General features: G+C 44.1%; 2 protein-coding genes across 2 annotated transcripts; both read right to left on the bottom strand.

Annotated features, from left to right (window-relative positions):
- Positions 1–5,423: 5,423 nt before the first annotated feature.
- On the bottom strand, positions 5,424–8,642 carry LOC139371319 (hyaluronidase 1). The gene is made up of 4 exons (XM_071111638.1): positions 8,358–8,642; positions 7,186–8,105; positions 6,969–7,058; positions 5,424–6,883 (listed from the first exon to the last, which is right to left on the bottom strand). Exons 1-4 carry the CDS (start codon positions 8,359–8,361, stop codon positions 6,563–6,565), a joined length of 1,335 nt encoding a protein of 444 aa, XP_070967739.1. The 5' UTR covers positions 8,362–8,642; the 3' UTR covers positions 5,424–6,562.
- Positions 8,643–10,306: 1,664 nt separating this feature from the next.
- Positions 10,307–14,601, bottom strand: LOC139371318 (hyaluronidase-2-like). Its single transcript, XM_071111637.1, has 4 exons — positions 14,287–14,601; positions 12,763–13,745; positions 11,709–11,798; positions 10,307–11,440 (listed from the first exon to the last, which is right to left on the bottom strand). The coding sequence occupies exons 2-4, from the start codon at positions 13,699–13,701 to the stop codon at positions 11,042–11,044; spliced, it is 1,428 nt and encodes a 475-aa protein (XP_070967738.1). The 5' UTR covers positions 13,702–13,745; positions 14,287–14,601; the 3' UTR covers positions 10,307–11,041.

The raw sequence follows: 14,601 nt of genomic DNA, 5'->3' as shown, positions 1-14,601 counted from the left end.
CCTTACTCCCATCCTCCTCCATCCTCCTCTAACCCTCCTCTATTCTCTCCATCCTCCATCCCTACTCCATCCTCCATTCCTACTCCGTCCTCCTCCAACCCTCCTCTATTCTCTACATCCTCTCCATCCCTCTCCATCCTCCTCCAACCCTCCTCTATTCTCTCCATCCTCCATCCCTCGTCCTCTATCCCCACCATCTTCCCCCAGCCTGATGCTGTGTGTGGAGAGACGCAGATACACTGGGACAGATTAGATCCTTGTAACTTTACAGAGTGGTGTGTGGTGTGGACGGCCTGCCGTAGCGCTGGTGTTGCTGAACTGTGAAGGGGAGATAGCCCGCGGGCATGACTCCGACGGGGACCTTTCAAATCCAATCGCATCGCCGTGGTCCCCGTCCCAGCTCTGCCTCGCTATCAGAGCAGATAACGTTCTCTAGTAAAGGTTACAAAATGTAACCGTGACATTTCTGTTGAGGCCGAACAACGGGCATTCCTGGGATTCCTGTACAAAGACTGAATTTATATAAGGATGTGTATTCATGTCTATAGTGTGTGGGTGAGTGGGAGGGGAGAGGTGGTGTGTGTGTGTTTAATTAAAGTGAATTACTGAGAAAAGTTTATTCTATGCTCAAAAAATGAATTTTTCTCTAAGAGTCATGTTTAGTGGGGCTTTAAGTTAATTAAAAGCACAAGGCAAGCTACATCTCCAAGAATTAAATAAAAAATATGATAAGAAGATGGACACAATTTGACTGAATTGTAGATTTAAAAAAATATGGGTATAGAAATATGCAAATTACATTATTCTAATCTCTCTCTCTCTCCCTGTCTCTCTCTCTTCCTCTCGTTGTCTCTCTGTCACTTCTTTAAAAGACATAGCAAAAGACACACTTCTTTAAAAGACATAGCATACGTATTATAGGAGAGAGTAGAGATGTTACAGAACTGTTTGATGTCTGTTGTAAACTTTGGTCAAATTTTTCTTAGACTAGGTTCTCAGGTCCCCAGGGCCTAGGCAAGGCCACTAAGTGTCAGGATGTAGTTCATTTGAAATCAGCTCCAAGCACGGTATGTGCTAAGGCCCTCCAACACATGGGATCGCTATTGCTCTATCTGCTGCTAACGCAACATTTGTCAGGTTGATATTAATGTTCAGAGACTGTTTGAAAAAGGAACACAAAACACTTGGCAATGGCAGTCATCGTGGTTGGAAAGCGAGGTAGCTGCAGTGATCCCTTCCCTTTTACAATGGCAGCCGTGGTTGGATCGTGATCCCTTCCCTTTTACAATGGCAGCCATTGTGGTTGGAAAGCGAGGTAGCTGCAGTGATCCCTTCCCTTTTACAATGGCAGCCATCGTGGTTGGAAAGCGAGGTAGCTGCAGTGATCCCTTCCCTTTTACAATGGCAGCCATCGTGGTTGGAAAGCGAGGTAGCTGCAGTGATCCCTTCCCTTTTACAATGGCAGCCATCGTGGTTGGAAAGCGAGGTAGCTGCAGTGATCCCTTCCCTTTTGCACTGGCAGCCATCGTGGTTGGAAAGCGAGGTAGCTGCAGTGATCCCTTCCCTTTTGCACTGGCAGCCATCGTCGTTGGAAAGCGAGGTAGCTGCAGTGATCCCTTCCCTTTTGCACTGGCAGCCATCGTGGTTGGAAAGCGAGGTAGCTGCAGTGATCCCTTCCCTTTTACAATGGCAGTCATCGTGGTTGGAAAGCGAGGTAGCTGCAGTGATCCCTTCCCTTTTACAATGGCAGCCATCGTGGTTGGAAAGCGAGGTAGCTGCAGTGATCCCTTCCCTTTTGCACTGGCAGCCATCGTGGTTGGAAAGCGAGGTAGCTGCAGTGATCCCTTCCCTTTTGCACTGGCAGCCATCGTCGTTGGAAAGCGAGGTAGCTGCAGTGATCCCTTCCCTTTTGCACTGGCAGCCATCGTGGTTGGAAAGCGAGGTAGCTGCAGTGATCCCTTCCCTTTTGCACTGGCAGTCATCGTGGTTGGAAAGCGAGGTAGCTGCAGTGATCCCTTCCCTTTTGCACTGGCAGCCATCTTACAGTCGTTTACATATGATTGTGTGCATACAATTGTATGAGATGAGTGGTATTCTTCCTATTTTGTAGCAATTTACAAGTACTTATTCTTATTCTTCACTGGTTCCCATCTACAATCCAATCAGCATTTCCCCACTGTGAGGTGACCAGCATGTCAGTTTTCTCCTTCATTGTGCCACTACCGAGAGCCTCCTCTCATAACAAAAGCATCTCTCTTCGGAGATCCACTTCATTACCCAGACTAATATGGAGAAAACATTTTATTCAAATGAGCTTAGATCAAAATTCAGTAAAATGAAAATTCTGAAATGGATTATCTGCTTACAAAAATAAATCACATTTAAATGAATTACATAATAAATTACTTATCTGAAAAGTGCAAGTTTCCCTCATTGGCTGAAGGTCCATGGGGTTAACCTTGGTGTGTGTGTGTTTGTGTGTGGTGGTGTTCACCGAGCTCTAATGGGGTCTGGCAGGGGTGGAGGGGTTGAGAACAGCGCTGCTCATCGGTGGAGAAGTCACATGTGACAGTCTGTCAGGTCACCTCTCATCAGGACACATACTGCAGAGACAGCAAATCTTCAACTCACACGCACACACACACACACTCACATACACAGGTAGGCGCACAAACCCATGTGCACACACCTGCACGCGCAGAGATACACACTCCTCTCATGTCATACCCCTGAGAGAGAGTTTATACAAGGTTATTCATTTATCTCCCATGAATAAAGAAAGTGAATATCTTGAAACAGTCTGCATTCAGGCATTGCGTTGATATGACATGCACAACAGCCAGATAGAGTCTGTCTGCCACTCAGAGGGAGAAATGGCCATTCAGTGAAGTGAGTGCAATCAGAGCCCCATCTCAGAGAAATAGGACATTGTGACCTCTATCACCACACCCCCCCCCCCCCCCTCTCTCTATGTCCTGATGTAATTTTCTTACATTTGATGGATATATTATTATTGAAGTGTCAGAGAACATTTTGTGTGACAGTCTGCACAAACACCTCAGCCTCCATCAAGCATCTGTTGTGTCCGTGTACCTAGAAACAGGAGAGCTCATGAGTTTTATTTCTGTGAAACGGTCACAAAGAGTGCATTGGCCTTCTGTGTAATATAAAATATACAGTACCAGTCAAAAGTTTGGACACATCTACTCATTCAAGGGTTTTTCTTTATTTTTACTATTTTCTACATTGTAGAATAATAGTGAAGACATCAAAACTATGAAATAACACATATGGAATCATGTAGTAACAACAAAAGTGTAATTACATGTAGGTGTGATGGTATGGGGGTACTTTGCTGGTGACACTGTCAGTGATTTATTTAGAATGCAAGGCACACTTACCCACCATGTCTACCACAGCATTCTGCAGCGATATGCCATCCCATCTGGTTTGTGCTTAGTGGGACTATCGTTTGTTTTTCAACAGGACAATGACCCAACACACCTCCAGGCTGTGTAAGGGCTATTTGACCAATAAGGAGAGTGATGGATTGCTGCATCAGATGACCTGGCCTCCACAATCACCCATCCTCAACCCAAATGAGATAGTTTGGGATGAGTTGAACCGCAGAGTGAAGGAAAAGCAGCCAACAAGTGCTCAGCATAGGTGGGAACTACTTCAAGACTGTTGGAAAAGCATTCCAGGTGAAGCTGGTTGAGAGAAGGCAAATGTCATCAAGGCAAAGGGTGGCTACTTTGAATAATCTCAAATATAAAATATATTTTGATTTGTTTAACACTTTTTTGGTTACTACATCATTCCATATGTGTTATTTCCTAGTTTTCTTCACAATGTAGAAAATAGTAAAAATAAAGAAAAACCCTGAAATGAGTAGGTGTGTCAACTTTTGACTGGTACTGTAATTTTGGAAGACATTAGTCAAAGATATTCAGAGCCAGTGTGATCACAGTTGGTATACAACCACATCAAACAGGTTCTGATTTCATTGTACTGTGTACCATGTGTATCCTGTGCATATGACAAATAAACTTGACTTGATTCCCACTCCCCTACCACAGTGAAAAATCAATGAACAAAAACATAGACTTGCTCACACATATAAGGGACAACACATCCTTACAGAGATACAGAAGAACATCAGACCTCTATGAAGCCTGATCAGTCTTGACTATTTTGAAGGACACTGACAGAGAGTGTGACGAACCACTTATTATACCAAGAGCCACCGAGACAATCTCTAGACCGAGCGGCAGGGGAGGGGAGGGGGAGGCGTGACCACAGAGGGGTGACAGAGCGAGACACCAAAATGAACAAATGTGGAGATTAGAGGATCGAGAGATGGAGAGTGAGGGCCCGGCTCACTGGAACTGACAGACAGGGGTTAGTTAGTGGGAGAGAGGGCCAATTGTTTGGAGAGTTGTGTTTCTAGCAGGAGCCAGATAACGCTCACAGTGGCCTCTCATTATAGCTGATCTACCTGAAGGCTACAGGTCAGCTCTATTCAGTATTGGAGTATGGGAAAAGGAGAAAATATAACAGCTACAGTTGCATTCAAATTGTTATTATGACTGTTGTAACATTAATTTGTTCTCATCTTTTTACTTATCATTGCGTAATTACACAATGTCATGTGTAATTCAAGTCAGTGCAGGCCAAAACCACAGTTTTGATGATTCTAAAAGGCTCCTATATATTCCTAGTTTCCATATATGGGAATAATAGTGTGTGGAAACAGCAGCCTTTGGATATCTTTCTCATTTCCCCCCCAATCCAATCTGCTGTGATAAAGAGGGAAGTGGGAAAGAGCAAGCCCATCCTCCAGGGAGAAAGCCAAATTACAGCCAACCACACCACATTGAAACAGGAGCTATCAGAAGAGAAAGGGTCTTACATGCTGCGTGAAAATCAATCAAGGGCATCAGGGTCACCACATGTTCCTAAGAAGACACCGAGACAGTGTCTGTCAGTGTCTGTTAGTTCAATAATGTGGATAAGCACTCATATTTTGAGCTCTTCAAAACTGAGGCATGAAATTATCCATACATTTTTGTGGGCCAATTATCTTTTGCAAAGAGCCACTTAATCCACTCTGAGCTGTGGTGACCAGTAGTAGCTACATATAAAGCCTTGGGTAAGCTCTTGTTTCAGTTTAATTATTACATACCACCACCTGGTGGTCACAGACCTGCAGTAGGAAACCCAGGGAATCCTGTCAGAGCTCAGCATGCTGCTCCTCTGCTAACAGCTCACACACAAGTATAGAAATAACCATGTTCTTTCTAAATGAGAGTGTGGGTACAAGGCATCCATAATAGGTCCACTGTGGTGTGAGGTTGGGATATCACATGCAGCTGTGCTGAAATGGTTGAAGCCCACTTCCTATTGTGATTTTAGTACAGATATGCCAGTGAAATCATTTATTGAATGTAAAATTCAAAAACATTTCAGTTAAAGTATCTGGTAGACAATACATTCACCCATACAGTATCAATCATGAGTACATTACATCACATTTCTAATGAGTCACATATGCGCCCACGGGGTTCTAGTCCATTTCTGTACATTTGTGGTGCTCAAGAATCACTTTGCCATTAGCTAACAGCTGAAACTGTCAAGCACCACTCCAGTTGGATCTCCTTAGCTCTAATAGCTTTAAAAACTTAAAGTCCCGAAATGAAGCATTATTTTAAAGCTAGAATCCTTAGTTGGTACATCCATTGTTGGACTAATGAATGATATATACCCATTGATTCTTGAAGAATATAACTTGTAAATGCATCGTGAGCTTAGCTCAACTCGCATACCCCATCAGAACCCAAAATATGTTGTTTTACTCCAATGTTGGTAAACAGTGTAAACACTGTATAGCATCAAAACATGGTTAAAACTATCATTTTGATTTTATGGATGGGCAGTCCTTGCATCCATAGCTCTGTCTATAAATTTGAGAATGGTTACAGTTCTAAAAGGCCCATCCCTCAGCTTAATACCGAAACATAGGCGGAATGACCCCTTTGTTATTGTTTCAACTAAGGATTCAAGCATAACCACTGATTTTCTGTGACGTGTTTGAAACCAATAGGAATAATCCCAGGTCATAAACTGTAATTTAACAAGATTACATTTCTACTTTTGTAAAATGTCTGGAAACTATTTTCTAAAGAGACATGTGCTTAAATGTCAATGTCAACTATGGTTTATTCCTAGCTTTCTCAGTGATCTACAAATAAACTGTTCATAATATCATATCACTTCATCCCTCACTAGTAAACTCATCCAACTGGTAACATGTAACCCACCTATTTGGAGTGGTCAGAGGCAGATTGGTGTTGAGCAGGGGGAGTCTGAATGAGGGTCACGAATGCAACAACGCTGGGTATAATTGTTATACTGCTATACCCTATTGGCTCAGGACTGGGTATAATGTGTCCCATAAGAGTGAGTACAGTAATCAGAGTGGGCTAACGTAATGTAATGTAGCGTACCGTAACGTAATGTAACCGATGCTCCTTTAACCACAAGGGGATTGTCTCGATCAGAACTACAGGGGCTTGGAGCAGTGTTTACCTCCCCAGCCAGGATAGCATTGGCACTGGAAGTGGGTCTGTATGTACACAGCCTCACGTGGCTTCAGTTGGCCCAGCACCCTGTAGCGTTGCCCTCCCTCTGGCCTCTTCTCCGGCACCACAGTCCAGGCACTGGGGTCCAGGTGGAGGTAGGCACGGGAGACTTTGTCTTTCCTCTGGCATCGGCCCTGAGAGGAGCACACCGTCTTGCTACACAGAGTAGCTGCTGTGGTCACATTCACCAAGTAACGGCCCAGGGTTTCATCCAGGTAGTCTTTGATTGCCTCACAATTCGCCTGGAAAACAGGAAATCACAAATAATCATTATTTGTGTGTGTTTGCATATGCAGGGAATGGACCAAATTCGAAGTTGTAATGTACCTTAGATTTGGAGTAGGCATCGTCTCCCCACAGTACGATCCCTGCAGATCCTAAAGCAGCACTCTCTCCAATCGTGTGGACAAGGACCTCCTAACAAAGTAGCAATCAGGGGTCAGTATGTATCACGTACCATAACAGTCTTAGACTCATACTATTGCACTGATAGACAATAGGGATTGGCAGTACAGAACAGCATACTGAACAAGGGGGTACCTGCCTGAGAGAGGAACTCCAGAGAGTAAGTGTAGACAATGCGGGCGTACGGAAACACAGGGGGGACCATGGGGGTCACCTGCGCGCCCACTCTCATGGCTTCCATGACACGGTGGTGTGTGTAGAGGAGGATGCCGTTGCCAAGACCACGCATCCCAAGATCCAGGTAGATATCTGGGTAGAGGGCAGAGGAGACGTTCCACAGCCAGAACAGATCATCATTCCTCTTCAACTCTATCTGAGGACACTCCCCTGTGTAGTTATATGTTGTGTTTTTGTAGTAGTTATAGCAGGAGGGGAAGCCATAAAAGCCCCACATCCCCTTGGGTCTCTCCTGCTCCCCCAACCTTAGGGTGCCCTCCATGAACGCCCGTGCTGCATCCTCAAACTCCTTGCGGGCCACCACCTCCACCTGAGCAGGGCTCCAGTCTGGGTGCTTGGCCCTCACTAGGGCCCTGGACCCCTCCCAGTAAACCTTCATGCCTTCCCAGTTGCGCTCCCACAGTGGCCTCCAGCTCTCCCAGTCCACCACAGCCAGCCCTTGGAAGTCTCTGTCAGGCATGTAGGTCCGGAGGTCCTCAGAGGTAGCCCTCAGGTGCTCCAGCAGGCTGGAATTCTGTGGCACCCCGCCGTTAACTGCCTCTCCTTGGTTGTATCTTGGGTACAGACCCAGTTTAGTATTGTAGAAGATGGTGATGTTGTCACCCATGAAGCTCTGGTTCTGATTGCTCACTATGTTGAACACTCCCAGGTCCAGATCCACCCCATAGCGGCTCTTACACTGGGCTGTAGGGGCATTCCACACAGTGAGGAAGGGCAGCTGGGACAGTGTGGGGAGTGCTCCTGCTTCATGCTCACTGCTAAGAACAATACTGGCCACATTCACACAAAGAATCAGCGCCCCAGGGAAAATGCACTTTATACCTGCAGAGAGAAAACACAACTTTTATACCATATTTTGCCAAATTGAAATAAAAGCAGTGTGCCTGAGTGACACAGTCAGTACATACTGATTCAAGTTCTACAGTCTGCTATTTTACTGTGAGGAAGTAAGTCACATGACTTGGAGTGTGCTAAGGGAATCTAATGAGGGAATCTAATGAAAATATGCACTGCATACACATTACTTAGCTAAGTCAAAATCACACAATAACAGCTCCTTATTAGTCTACTTACCCATATCATCGGTTTCGTGGGCAAATAGTTGGTTTATACAAGTCAACTGACTATAGAGAAAAGTGTATGCTATCGCATGATCTGCTGATAGCCAACTTCTCTTTTCAAAGTAAGAAAGAGGAAGGAAAACGGTCTGGAGAAACAAGTAGGTGCGCTGGATTTAGGTCGTCCGCTATGCCTGGGGTTCGGACTTCGTTCTTTTTATTGCACAAAGTGCAAATTCTGATCACCATTTGTGCCACGCGAACTAAATGCAGTGCATCTTGAAAAACCAGAGGAGATTTTCCAAGCACCAATCAAAAGAGGACGTGGCAGAACGTTTTCTCATACAGTCGACATTCGTTAAAGATACATGAACAAATGTATTTCGCTCTGAATCACCTTTGTGAATCGAATTGCGAGTTTGAAATATCAAGCCAATGTATGCTTAGTTTACTGTAGCCCAGTGGTTTTCAACCTGTGGTCCGCGGGGGTGCTGCAGGTGGTTTGCGAAATTGTTTAGATTAATTTTTTAATATATATTTTTTCTTCCAGACATAATAACAGTTGTGAGTATTAATGGTATTATAAGCAATTTCACGATGCAAATGGTTTATAATAATAATAATTACTATTATTATTATAAACAATTATTATTATTATTATAAACAATTATAATTATTATAGTTTATAATAGTTTATAATATTATAATAATTATTATTATATTATTATGTGCTACATTTACTGCTAAAAATGGACAACATTTGACCACCAAAATATTTTTTGTTTAGCAAATTCTGCGACTCCACCAATGGTGGTCCTCGAGAGCTTTTTACAGTGATTTGGTGGTCCCCGGAACAGGACAGGTTGGGAACCACTATAGCCCATTCATCTCGTGAAAATAGTGTATTATATAAATGAGTATTACTCTCAGAATGGGCCTACAGAATGCACTGTCTTTAATATTTGTATTTAACCTTTATTTAACTAGGCAAGTCAGTTAAGAACAAATTCTTATTTACAATGATGGCCTATCCCGGCCAAACCCGGACGATGCTGGACCAATTGTGTGCCGGCCTATGGGACTCCAAATCACAGCCGGATGTGATGCAGGCTGGATTCGAACCAGTGCCTTAGACCGCTGCACCACTCGGGATAATTAATTAATTATATAATTAAAATAAACAGGCTCTGTGCATTAACATTTTAACAGACCTGGCTATCTGCAATGTGTCTAAACACACAGGCCTATAAAACTTTAGGATCTGTTGCTGAAGACTTCAAAGGAACCAAAATAATTTTGGCTAGAGGAAACCTATAATTATGGTAGAGGAGGGCTGTTAAATCAAATATGGTGTTGTGGCCTAGGCTACAGTAAGGCAATGCTTCAGACAAAGTTTTATTTGACCCCAAAATCGGGAGGGTAGCCTATTACCCACTAATTTGGATGTCAAAAAAAAACAACTGTTTTTTAAAAGATATATAGATCAGTGGAGAATTGCCCTCAGAATTCTATAAACATGCAGGGTCTTTCCATAATGTTAGGTCATGTGTCAGCTTCCTGGAAACGTGTATTGCTGAAAAGAACATTTGGCAGGCAGCACCAGACAATTATAGGGGGGAAGGGGTTGTGCCAGACAAATCCAATCTCAAAAGTAGCCTGTATTTAAGGTCTAGGCCAGGGGTATCCAACTCTTACCCTACGAGGTCCGGAGCCTGCTGGTTTTCTGTTCTGCCTGATAATTAATTGCACACACCTGGTGTCCCAGGTCTAAATCAGTCCCTGATTAGAGAGTAACAATGAAAAAAATGCAGTGGAACTGGTATCGAGGTCCAGAGTTGAGTTTGAAGGGTCTAGGCCTATAGCCCATATGTGTACATTGTGATTTTTGGATCCACCAGAAACAAAGCAGAGAGAGGCACTGATAGACCAGTGACCAGCAAGAGTGATGCATCTGCACGATTTGTATTGGATGTTGTTAAGGCTTTGATTTATTTTTGAAAGATTGAAACACAGTACACAGTAAAATAGATGCACAATTCTGGAGAGAAAATAGTAGTCTTGTTTTTGTCATAACATTTGTCATAAAATAACAAAAGCTTTTTTCTTGTGTGAAAATACATTCATATAAATATGAACTTTTAACTAAAGATAAAAATGTCAAAGGTCAGGCACTAAGTACAATTTTGTGCTATTAAAAAAATCAAGTGCATCTGTCCCATTTTGGCACACACACATAACACAAACCTGCACATACATCATAAACTGAAAACTACCACACAAAAACAAACTGGGATCATGAGAAAATTACAACTTAAAAGGGGAGGGGTTGTAGAAAGGAAAGGGGAGGGGGGTGGGAAGAATAGGCAGGCATGAGAGATATATATATTGTTGGGACTGAGAAAGAGCGAGAGAGCAATGTAAACAAAGTTATTTCCAGCGAGCCCTCCAATGTATCAAGAAAATCAAAACACACAAACAACCATAACTCTACGTACATGTTCCACAGTGTTCCACCATCTAATCATAGATTCACCAACTTTACAGCATCCTGGGCCCCAGTGAATACATTTGCATTTGTCCCAGTGTATGTATATAATGTTTGTGCATTTTGTGGAAGTGTGTAGATAATGTCATGTGTATACCAATACACATTAAATCATTTTAAATGTAGCTGTATGAACTATGTATGTATGCAATCAGTCAGAGCAGGAGTGTGAGGAGTAGCAGGAGCAGACAGTGAACCCATGTCCCCATGACTGAAGGTGCGATACCTCTCTGTTGTAGGGGGTCTCTCTGGCCACAACCCTCTCCCTGGTAGCCACTATAGCACTGGCACTGAAACTCTCTCTGAAAGCCCATTATCTCCTCTTCCCCAAGCTGACCTAGAGTTTGAACCTTGAATTTGCCATTTTCCAGGCTGACTATGTTGTGGGTGAGGGGGCTGAGGTGCAGGTAGGCGTTAGTGTCAGGGTGTCTGCGCAGGCAGCGTCCTTGGGAACCGCACAGCCTCTGGCTGCACAGCTCTGCTGCCGTGGAGACATTGAGCAGGTACCGGCCCAGCGGACCCTGTAGGTACTCATTCAGACTGAAGCAACTGGTCTGGAAAGAGAAAAACACACACAGAGTTGAAAGATTGATGTTGTTCCTGCGTCTCTCCAATTTAAATGAAGCTTACAGTCCACTACAAACCATTTCACATCATAATAACAAAAAGCATAGGAAGAGGGGCTGCTACAAAAACACAACTCATAATCAGCTGATCATCAAGTGTGTGACATGATTGACTATGATATTGTGACAAGCAGTCAGAGGTCCTGTGATTTGGTCATTCAGTGATTCGTAGCGATGTCATTGTGTGGACACTTGCCTTGCTGCCTGCATAAGCATGGTCTCCCCAGAGGATGATGCCTGCGGCCCCAAGAGCCACACTCTCCCCAATGGTGGAGACCAGGTCCGTCTGCAGAGAGATGAAATCATTACAAATCTTGACTATAGGAGTACAGATTTGTCACAAAAAGCACACCGTGCACAGTCATCACAAATCAGCCAGTGGAAATAGAACCAGAATTAACCACATGCACTTAGTATTGTTGAGCGTGAGAGGGGGCGAGAGGTAACTGGACCCTATAGACCTTGTGTATGACCACCTCTTATCTGCTCATGCCCCCTAAGGAAATGCACTATGGAGTGTTAGCGAGTAACATGTCCAACACCCATCCTGCTCACACACATACAAAAGAGTGGTAGTATTGGAGTGACTGCTGATAGCGCAGGAAAGGGTTGCAGCCACAGATAAGGACAGAGAGAAATCTGTCTGTGAATCAGGGTCAATCAAACCAGCACACACAGACACACCCCACAAAAGAGCAGTTAGAAATCACACCCATTGATTAAATAGATTTTAAAGAGGGAGTATTCAGAAAAAATATGAAACGGTTTCAAACTAAAACTCATTGAATCCTCAAAATATTAACTGAATCGGAATCATCATTCAAATCCCGATGAAGATTCTATTAGGGTAGGATTAGGGTAGGTTTATAGGCTGTAGATATTGGTTAACAGAAACTATTCTTCCAACTCCTTGACTACTTTCTCACTGAATTGAGCTGGAATATGATATACAGGATGGATTTCCTGTCCAATGGTAAACAGTCTGATCAAAAGGTCTAGGTAGGTGGCCTGGGGTGGCCTATCTGTCTAAGCCACTGCCTCTGGAGGACATGTATGATGTTCTGCAGCCAGAATGGATTTGAATCTGTTACAGTGCTCTTTCCACAACCTCTCTCTCATACCTTTCACCTCCATCTGTCTCAACCCAATAAACATACAAAGACTTACAAAAAACTATATTATTTAAAGGTCTAGGTAGGATAAGTGCTCCTGGTTAGTACTATGTGACTGTCAGTGAAACAGCCCCTCACCTCTGTCAGCAGGTCCAATACGTTGGCGTAGGTGGGCCGGGCATACACAAAGACAGGACGTGCCAGCCCGTCTCCCCCTGATGCCAGACGCATCCCCTCCTTCACCCGGTTCCGGACAAACTGGCGCCCAGAGGGCGAAGAACGTAGCACTGTGCTCATGTAGACGGAAGGGAAGAGGGCTGTACTCTCAGTCCACAGCCATTTGAGCATTTCATTCCGGGCCACCTCCACGTCAGGGCAGCGGCCTGTGTAGTTCTCCAGAGTGATCCTGTAGTCGTGGTTATAGCAGTCTGGGAATAGGTAGAACCCCCACAGCTGGTTGGGCCGCAGGCTCTTGGCCAGCCTCAGGGTCTCCAGCATGAACTTCCGGGCCGACATCTCAAACTCCTGCTGGGCCACCTTAGCCACACGCTCTGCGGGCCAAGCTAGGTTCTTCTCAGCCACCAGCTGGCGTGACTGTCTGCGGTACACATCCTTGAAGTCCCAGTTGCGGATCCACAGTGGTCTCCATTCCTCCCAGTCAATAACTGCCAGTCCCTTGGCCCCTGGTTCACGTATGTAATTCTGAATGCCCTCCGGCATCTTCTCCAGATGCTGAGTGAGACTGGCAATCTGCGGGAGCCCACCGTTCATGGCTGTACCATCAGGCTCATCATAGTAGGGGTACAACCCTAAGCGGTCCTTGTAAAATATGGTGAGGTTCTGGCGGACAAAGCCCTCGTTGGGCGACGCCACAATCTGGAACTGCTCCAGCTGAAAATGGATACCGTGCCGCGGGCCGCAGTCCTCCGTCGGGGCATTCCAGGCCAGGACCAGAGGCTTTTGGGGATACAGTGGCCATCTTGTGGGCTTCAGTTCCTCAGCACAGAAGCAGCAGTCCCATAGAAGAGTCACCAACAACAATACTTTCCAATCAGGCAGTACAGTCCAGTACAACATGACTTTTGTGGGGAATTAATATATTTTCACTCTGCTCTCCTGTCCTGTAAAGATAAATTACATTAACTTATTTGAAATGTAAATTGAAGTGAACATCACAAATTATATTTGGGATTTCTAATCAATAGATTCAGATTTGCTACCAATTGTAATTACTTGGGTACCTCCATGACCATAAAAGTTTAAATAGAGGGCTGACTTTCCCCACAGGTTCAAGACATACACTGGGTTTATGAATAAAGGGGATAATATGGTGTGAACAGTTCAGCTGGTTTAATTCATTGTATTCCGCGTGAAAGCCTCTATGAATAATGCATGAAGATCAAGCAGCCTACTGTATATGACAAGCCTAGAAACAATACTACATTTCATGAAGATGATGAATTGAATTTTTAGTGAAAGTTCTAGGTTACTGAAAGTAATCCGTTTGTTGGGAAACAGTATTTAGCAGCAGTGGACTTGAAAAAGCAGTAGACGCTTGTCTCGGGAAACACACCCTTAAATTGTTTTGCTGTGGGTGTACAACACCCACCTTTTACCCATGAGGAAGTTTTAATTAGTGGAAAAGAAAATAGAAAAACATACTTTACAGAAACGAGGAAGCATTCCCAAAAGATGGAGTCCTGCTATATTCCAAGCCACGTTTGTCTTTCCTCAAGATAAGTTGGAGAAAAGTGAATGAAACAAACTTTAAGTGATCCCTGCAATAATAGGTAAAAACACTGGTACTTCATTTATGTCACTGGCGTGTATTATTACTGTACTTGACAACTTGAAACGACAGTGAGTGTACCGTAAACCTTGTACTGTTGTCAGTTCAGTTGCACGAAACGCCTACCCTAGACTAGCGGGAGACTGGACCACTTCAGGATGTTCCATTCAGCATGAAAAGGGGGGAGT

This window comes from Oncorhynchus clarkii, chromosome 17 (assembly GCF_045791955.1).
Source record: "Oncorhynchus clarkii lewisi isolate Uvic-CL-2024 chromosome 17, UVic_Ocla_1.0, whole genome shotgun sequence".
Taxonomy (NCBI): Eukaryota; Metazoa; Chordata; class Actinopteri; order Salmoniformes; family Salmonidae; genus Oncorhynchus; species Oncorhynchus clarkii.
Note: the sequence above shows the minus strand (reverse complement) of the source record. Positions and strands in the feature narration are given on the sequence as shown.